The sequence below is a fragment of the Hyposmocoma kahamanoa genome, unplaced genomic scaffold (assembly GCF_003589595.1).
Source record: "Hyposmocoma kahamanoa isolate Upper Pololo Valley unplaced genomic scaffold, ASM358959v1 79678, whole genome shotgun sequence".
Lineage (NCBI taxonomy): Eukaryota > Metazoa > Arthropoda > Insecta > Lepidoptera > Cosmopterigidae > Hyposmocoma > Hyposmocoma kahamanoa.
This window is the reverse complement of record NW_020654035.1, coordinates 1-9306: the sequence shown is the minus strand read 5'-3', so window position 1 is coordinate 9306 and position 9306 is coordinate 1. Positions and strand designations below refer to the sequence as shown.

The following is a 9306-nucleotide window of genomic DNA, read 5'->3' as shown; positions in this document are numbered from 1 at the left end:
AGATAATAAAAATTATGACCACCGCCCGGACGTGTTCTGCACTGTTAGAAAAAGAATTGGGACAGCCTGTGGAAATTCATCAAACAAATAATTACTTATATGAACCATCAATACTCATCAAGACCATTTATTACCAACTACTCAAAACGTACTAAAAAAATAGTCGCAAATCCGGACAGACGTCGCATCAAAAAGCTATAATAGAAAATAAACAACTAATAGTTGCCAGTCGTTCTTTGATTTGAATGGAACATAGTACCTATTACGATAGAGCAGACATTTAACCAAATCAAGCTTGTAAAATTTTTCTTAAAATTAATTAAATTGTAATAACACCATTAGATACGGACAATGGTATTTAAATTTTCAACAATTAGTAAAATATAATAAATATAATGTAGCTTAAAAATAAACCTTCGATTCATTTTATGGAAAATGATTGCATTTAAGCTAGCATTAGCATTCATTCCATAAGCTTTATACATATTGATGTACAAAGCTTATGCAGTTCATTGATTGACTGATATAGTCTACCTACTCTGTTTTTTATTACACTAAAACCGACTAAATGATGATTTTTCACCTCTCTAGTCCAATTTTGTATCCTCAGTTGTGGTAACGTTAGAATAAGGCACACAATCCATTACCAAGGTAACAAACTTATATTGGAATACGCGATTGCTTAGTTACCAAACAAAATCAAGCCGCTAATAAACAACCATTAATTTGTCAGTAAGATTAGATTACTGAACATAATTAGTAATAATAAAATGCAGGCACAATATCCTAAGAAATACTCAACAATAAATTGGGATCCCTTGAATTTAGAGTACCCAGTCAGAAAGTTCCCTGATACCGGTTGTTCTAGTGAGACCATAGGACATGGGTGGAAAAGACCTCCTGAAATATTAAAAAGCTTGGTAAGTAATATTTACCATAATTTAAACATACGTGCTGTTTACTCTCACTGCGATAGGCAGAGACCATGAACCTCAACTTGCTACGGTCACAATCAACCTTTGCCTCCATTCAGTCTCTTCGTATATTCTCGTCTATTTTGGTACTTCTGACCTTTTTTTTGTTTACGAGGGGGAAATTACAGGCACATGGGACTTGTCAACTTATGTCTCAGGGTGACAGGCGCAGTGGTAGTGACCTTCCGATCTTTCCAATTCAAAGCTCTTAGTGGCACTGTAACTGTTATGGACAGGCGTGTAGCTTACCATCAGGCCCACGACTTGAATGTCCCGTCATTTGATGTTATAAAAAAAGGGGAAATGCTTTATGCATCCCCTCCAGTCCGGAAGGCTCAAGGATTATGTAGTACTAACCCCACAGTGTGTCCCCCACGTCATACCCACTAAAACCCCCTCGGCTTAACCTCTAGACCAGGTAATGTGGGATCTCGAAGATTCACCACTACGATGCCTCTCGGCCGCCTTGGTTTTCGCCAGAAGTATTGCGCTAAAGAAAGGAAGGATCGCTTGACCCATCCTCCTAGACGAGTGAGGCCGTGCAAGCAGGCTTGGATTCCCGTCCCGTATCCACTGACCCCATTAGTTAATTAAATATTTATTAGGGGCCTTATTTTATTTATTTTGATGGATTATTTTTAGGTATGTTATAATTTGGTTATATTTTTATATTTCACTTTAAACTTAACAATTAATAAAAAAAAGTGTACACAGACCTTCACAGATATTTCATACATTCTGCAGTCATTATGTGTATAGATTTCGCTATTAGTAACGAGTTTTGTGTTACTAAAGAGAACAACACCCTGAATTTTGGAGAATTTATCATATGCAGAAGTAGGAAATACAAACTTGAAAAAATTTTTGGTGTCATATTTTTGTTTAATATACATATTATGCCGCTTCACCAATGGACTAGGCCAGGCGTAATGAGATTTACCCTCGTATTTATGTAATATTTAATTGTAAAGATACCCATTTCTACATGCTGCGGAGTGTCCAGCGGCGAATACTTGCCTGGTGAAACCTAAATACCAGCAACTTGCTTAGACGTTCAACTTTTCTTCGACATAGATTTAAAAGATTATTTTATTTTAAATATTGTGTGTTCAAGAAAAGTCTTTGTATTTTTTAAATTAATTAATTTATTTATTATTTGATATTTGTAATACCAAACAGAAAGACCCGCTTACCGCAATAAAGGAATATTTCCGGGATTACAATGTAACCAAAGATTTATCACGATCCCAAACTACATTGGACTTCGGTTACAAACAATCGGAGACGAAGAGACACAACAAGCATAATTCTTGCACCGAAAACCACTATATTTATCCACCATTGAGAAAGGTAAGTATGGTTTAATCTAAGACGACGTCTGTTTTGCATTTTCATGTAGCCAATTTTATATATAAAAGTATGTATAACGGTATGAATAGAATAGAATTATTTATTTCATATTATCAATGACACAATATTACAATTTAAAATATAAAGTGACAGGATGATACAATCGTTACTAATGGAAACGATAATAATAAATATGAAATGAAGTAGTTAGTATAACTAAAAAAGAATTGACTGAGTGAAAATTACAATTTCTTCGAAAGAAATTCTAGAAATCAGAAACATTTATTGTATGAACTGGTAGGTTAAGGTGTTACATATTATTATGTCGAGCGTTCAATCAATGTCTTAAATTACAGTCATTAAAATTCTATAAAGTATACTGCGTGTGGCGCACTATAAATTTTCAGAATGAATAAGAAAAAAATATTATAAATGGTCAGAAATTAATTTAATGTTTCTCAAAATATTCTCCGTTAGCGTTAATGCACAACTTTGAAAACATTTATGCCACTCCTCCGTGACAATCTCTGAAACATATTCTTCATACTCTTCGACAGCTTCTTCAGTTGATGAAAATCGTTGACCGCGTAACTGGTTCGTAGTTTTTGGAAAGAAATAAAAGTCACAAGGTGCCAGGTCGGGACTGTACGCGGGATAGCTCATAAGGGCAACGTTGTTCACCTTCAAAAATTCATTTGTCTGTCTGGCCGTGTGAGAACTGGCATTATCGTGGTGCAAGATGATACGGCGTTTACGGTTATTTTTACGGAGTTTGTCAATAACTTCCGTCAAACAAATTGTCGTGTACCAATCACTATTCACGGTACAACGATTCTCCAAAGCAACAGTAGCCACGTGTCCAGTTTTATAATAAAAAGAAGCAATCATCCGCTAAGAGGCACTTTGCACGCGCGCTACTTTGGTTGGTTTCGGCTCATCTCGAAAGACCCAAACGCTCGATTGCTGCTTTGTTTTGGGGTTGTAACTATAAATCCATGTTTCGTCACTTATTACTATATCTCACACCAAATTTGACGCCCCTTTGCTGAATCTGGTAAGCATGGCATTGCAACAAGTGAAGCGATCCGTTTTTTGAGCCTCAGTCAAATTGTGTGGGATCCACCGAGAGCTTTTTCACATCCAAATGTTTGTGTAGTATTAACTGTATTTGACTCGTGCCTATGCCTAAAGATGTCCGAATCTCATGGTATGTCACATGCCTGTCTGTTTTGATCATACGGCACACAGCATCGATGTTTTTGTTGCTCACAGCAGTGGACTGGCGACCATCACGAAATTAATCACTGAGATTCACACGACCGCGTTTGAATTACGCAAATCAGCTATAAATAGTCGTCTTGTTTGGTGCATCATCGCCAAAAGCATTTGAAGCCGAGTGAAGCTCCGCTGAGCTGTTAAATTACACTTAAAATCGTAGAAAATCATACTACGAAAATTTTCACGAGTTAAATCCATGGTGATGTAGACAACCAATTTCTAAAATGACGCCACAATGTAAAAACAAGTGACAGTCAGATGAAACAAACTGTATTCTACAAATTAATTAATTACTTAAATATTGTTTATGTAAGTGGCAAACTTATAGTGCGCCCTATGTATAAATTAAACATAACGCACATTTGTCAAATATTTGATGTCACTTTATAAAATTCACTTAGTTGTCATTTAGCCATTTTGAATTGATTACCGTTTAAGTGTTTATTAGTTTCTGCTATAAATTCTGATTGCCGTCACGTAAGTGCTGTGGTCAAAGATCGTACTTTTTATTACAGGGACGACATAATGGTCCTTGTTCCTTACGTTAACGGAGTGTACATTGGATATTTTGGTAAAAAAGTTACTGTGATTACGTATAAAGAATCATATTTCCAAAGGCACACTTCCTCTACACTGTACAATTAATTAATTATCCAATAAAAGGAGTTTTACTCGGTTATCAAACCTCTCTTCGTTTGTAATACTTTTCAGGTCTATTGGTACGTGTTCGTATTTGGAACCTATTACCCGCGGATTTATCGTTACGATTTCGGTACGATAGGTATGCAAAGAATAACACATGTAAATGCAAACCTAACGTCAATTTCAATAGGATCGTTTTAAGCATGACTGATACGATTCATGTCCTTTTGTAATGCCACCTTATTTTGAGCAGCACACAGCTACTTTTAATTACTTTACATACATTGCAGCATTTGCTATTCTGAATTTGTTATAACATAATAGGGAATGCATAATTCAAATACCCATAGTTTCCTTAATATGTTTACTTTGATACGTTCACTGTATGTGCCCAATATTATGATTCATAATATTGAATTATTCACGGACGATTTTGTAGGAACTTACAGACTAAAGGAGTTATCACACTTGGGGAATCTGCTTGGGCCGCTCAGAAAAAACTTATATCCATGCAATAAGAGAGAAAATGTAGATATGAGGAAAAGAGTTACATTTCATTTTGTCACGCCTGTTACATCTCGATATACGGTTTTGGCATTAGTCGTTATTTGCTTAGTTACAAACTTTGATGTAACATTTAATTCCATTTGAAAAATTGATTCTCAATAACCTTCATAATTTTACAGGCTTGTTACAAATAATGCGATTCGTTCATAAGACCATGCGGCGTGTTTATTATTTTGGATCGATTTTGTACAATTATCTTAATTTTTTGTATTTACACAGTATTTACACTGGTCTATTTATTTCTTGGTTCATAATTAGAATTTAAAAACAAAAGCTGACTACATTGCGGCGTAGTTCGCCAGTCTCTGATCGCGATATTATTTTGTTTGAAAAGTACGACGTATGCGTATGTCGTCATGTGACCTATGTGATTTTGGAACGTCTCGTTCCTTCGTAAAACGTCACGGTGATATTATTTGATCGCTGATCACTGCAATTTTTTCATCGTGACTTTATTTATCACCCACCTATAAGAAAAAGATTTTGTCAAGGACAGACGACGCCACTAGACACACATGAAAAGCACACATAAAGCTTATTCTGACCGGCTCAAGCCGATTCCGCGTTGTTTAATGTGGTGACTCCCTAAAAGTCAACGCAAACCGGAACGGTAAAGCAAAGGATGTTAAATTAATCATTGTCCCTTTTATGCTATTACAATGTATAAATTTCAATACTCGGAGACTGACCTCGGATAATCGCAGCGCATTTCTCTCTACGGCTTTGAAGAGCATACTAGAGGATACCGAAGCGGGAGGTGGTTTTGAGCCGCAGTCTGCCTGCGGGGCGCTTTCGGTATCGTAAAGGATGTCATAAGATGCGCGAGCGTAAGATTCGCTTCGATGCTCTCCCCCGCTATCCGCCAGTTTGCACTAACCCTTATACTTTACACGTCTGGACTTACACATTTGTTGCGTCTTATCCAGTGAGCTATGAAATTAAATAAATTTAAATAAAAAAGTAATCCTAGTCAAAATATGCCATTTTCACACTTTTTATTACATCTGAGTGTAAAAAGTGTTTTAAGTATCGCATAACAAACATCAGAGTTAAACACATTACTTACCCTCTGACTTTAATGTTCTCGGATAAAAACAACAATGAATTAGCTTGCAGACAGACCTCCACAATGTACAGCTCATGGAACCACTGAAATGAAAAGTGCCTACACTGTACCAACCACACCAGCAAGATTGGTCACAGATAAGGATCAGTACAAACATCCAGCAAGCTTGCCTCATGATCCAGTAAGTTGTTATTAACTTTATAACTGAGACCGATGAGAACTAAATTTGAACATATCGAGTTCTTAGGTTTTCGCGATTGTTACACATAGGAAATGAAACTATTTTTCCGGATTTAAATCGCGTATATTTGTTTTTTCAAACAAACCGACGTGTCGGGCCCTTTACAGGTCCCATGACCATGTCATGGTCAACCGTGACCAAATCCGGAAAAATAGTTTCATTTCCTATAAATTTGAACAATTATCCTATAAAGCAATGTGGATTCTTTCTTCCCTTACGCATTTTGTTGACCTATATATGCTATTTTATTATTCAGAGGAAATTCTTTTTATGATTATCAATGACGGAACGAGCAAGGTGATTAAACAATACACCTGCCCATAACAATTTCAATGCCACTCAGAGCTTTAAATAGCAGAGATCTGAGGAGCACAACCACTGCGCCCGATTCCCTGTGACGTAATGTTGATCAGTCCCATGTGCCTGTAGTTTCACCAGCAACCTTATACTCTTCCAAACCGGAACTCAGTAACGCTCACGTTACTGCTTGGCGGCAGAAATAGATATGGTAGCAGTATTTACGTGTGCGAAATCTTTTGCAAAAAAACCTTTCTCTTCTAACAGCTCTCATTTTTCCTTTTTGTAGCAGTAGCGCTTTTTGTGAAAGAGTTCATCCAGGGAAGTACTGCTTACCTTATCTATTTCTGCCGCCAAGATTTAATGTGAGAATTACTAGGTTCCGGTTTTAGAGGGTAAGGGTGCGTGTGAAATTACAGGCGCATGGGAATTGTCTACTTATAATAATAATAAATAATAAATCATTTATTTCGACCAACGTGGATCATACATTACAAAGATTTAATACAGTTAAACTCAAAAATAAAATTGAGTACAAAATTAAAATAAATAATAACATAATTAAAACAAAATTGTGCACCGCTTGCGCATGATTGCATGGAAGCAATCTACGCGCGCTTCAGCAAACATCCCCGATGCCCTGCAGAAGCGAGGCAGCCCCAAAAGCACCCTAAATGCATTATTGTACTGGACACGTAGCACGTTGTACTGTTTTAACTTATCTTTCATCCACAGACTACTAGTATAGAAGAACGTACAAAATGCCCTGAAGATGGTGATTTTGACGTCACTCGAACATCGAGCAAATCTACTTATGTGTCAGGGTTAGGGGCGCAGTGGCAGTATCTCACAGATCTTTGTGATTGGAAGCTCTGAGTGGCTCTGCAACAGTTATGGACGGGCGTGTCGCTTACCACCAGGCGAATGACTTTTTCGTCCTGTCACTTGGTATAACGATAGAAAAAAAAATGCTTTATAACCATAGGTATATTCAGTGAAACTGTTTTGATTATTTACCTTTTACAGCCTGCGATAGAGCCACGTTTCCATAAGGAGCTAGAACCCATAGACACAACACACGAAGGATTTGAAAAGTTACTGGACCCTTACTTAACTACGAGTCGGCTTCATCACCGTCCCTACACAGCCGATCAGCTCGCTAGACCTTCGGTGACTAATGACGTGGTCACTTATTATACTTACGCTGATGTTCCCAGGGTAGGTCTCACGCATTTTGTAAAGTTAGTTTTGTAAAACCAATTTTGGAATTTACTACCGTTGTACTTTATCTTAATTGTCTCATAATCTGCCTCCGTGGTCGAACGATTACCATGCCGGACTGCCACGCAGAGGTCCCAGGTTCGATTCCCGGGCCGGGAGAAATATTTGTATGGCCTACATTTATTTCTCTCGTGAGTTTGGGTGTAATTTGTGGTTGTCTATGTGTGTGTCCATGGCACCCGCAACACAGGGTTTCCCTAGTGCGGGGCTATGTTGAGCGTGAGCGTTATTATTGTTATTGTCCTATAGTAAGATTTACATCATTGCAAATCTTTTTTTTTGTATAATTATTATTTATTTGAATTTATATTACAATATAATAAAGTAATGATAAGATTCGTTAGGTCCACTGGTTCGTTCCGTGGCTTAGTTGGAATAGTGTCTGTCACGGTTTGCTAGAAGACGTTGGTTCGAATCCAACCGGATCGAAGGATTTTTTTCTAAGTGTTCGATCTTTGTACTAATAATTACAACAAACTGATGAAGTAATTTCACAAAAAATAATTCATGAAGTAAAACATCCAGACAATCAATATACTTAAAGAGTTTAATTAATACAAAGATCAAACACAAAAAAAAATATTCGATCTGAGAAGACTCGAACCTTACCTTTAACAATCTTGTCGTTGCCTTAGATGCCAATCTAAAATTTAAAATTGTTAATTTTCAATATCCCGGAACTACCATTCTGTGGGTCGTATTCCAGAACACTACTCAACGCTCAAGTCAGGATTTGAGCAGACTTGAGTATGATTTGAAGCACTGGGAATACGACCCTAATGGCAAGGACTTGAGTATGATTTTCAGTGCTCACTGCAATACTCATGTCCTGACTTAAGTATTGTGTAGAGTTCTGGAATACGACCCTATGAGTCAACATAATACATATGCAGAACATCACCCAGTTAATAAACTGTAAAAGAAATACCAAAGTACCTCATCAAAAAAATTTTAAATACTTATATGAAACAACTACAACCATTCTTATTAGATATAGATACTGTGAAATTATAAAAAAAAACTTACACATAATTATTACGTTAAAGATTAGAAGACCAAAGCCGAAAATTGAAGAATGGCGTATACCTCACAGCATCTCAAAACCAGTGTACGATAGAGAAAAGTTCCAACACGGTTTCAGAGAAATAAGGACTCATAAGAAACTCAAATGTGTTCCACAGTAAGTTTCAGAATCATGTTTAGTAGAATTCATAACAGTTTATTTAATGTTATAAACACGATCTTTCGATGTTTAATTCGTCAATCACATCCACTGCTGGACTATAATCCTCCCCTTTTGGGCACGCCAACTCTCCCGGACCTGTGCTGTCCGCATCCAGTACGATCACATACAATAAAGCCACTTTATTGTATGTGATCATACCTCCAATGAACGCTATGCCAACTTTATTTTTTGATTATTCCGCTGATTTTTGTAAACAGCTTTGTTTATTTTTAGCGTTGTAAATTTTAAATCTAAGTTGAAATTAAGTTGGCGTAGTGTTCATTGAAAGTATCCATACGTCACAACGTGTTTTAGTTACATGAAAGTCATAAAATTAACACGAGTTACATGAAACAAATTAAGTAAATAATATGAAATTTTATAA

The 9306-nt window shown here is 36.6% G+C and overlaps 1 protein-coding gene across 1 annotated transcript; it reads left to right on the top strand.

Moving 5' to 3' along the window:
- Positions 1-770: 770 nt before the first annotated feature.
- LOC113233720 lies at positions 771-8876 on the top strand (the record flags this gene model as incomplete). Its single annotated transcript, XM_026468899.1, has 5 exons — positions 771-920; positions 2154-2324; positions 5921-6058; positions 7442-7633; positions 8743-8876. Coding segments are annotated over exons 1-5 (785 nt in total), but the record flags the coding sequence as incomplete, so codon positions are not given.
- Positions 8877-9306: the final 430 nt, after the last annotated feature.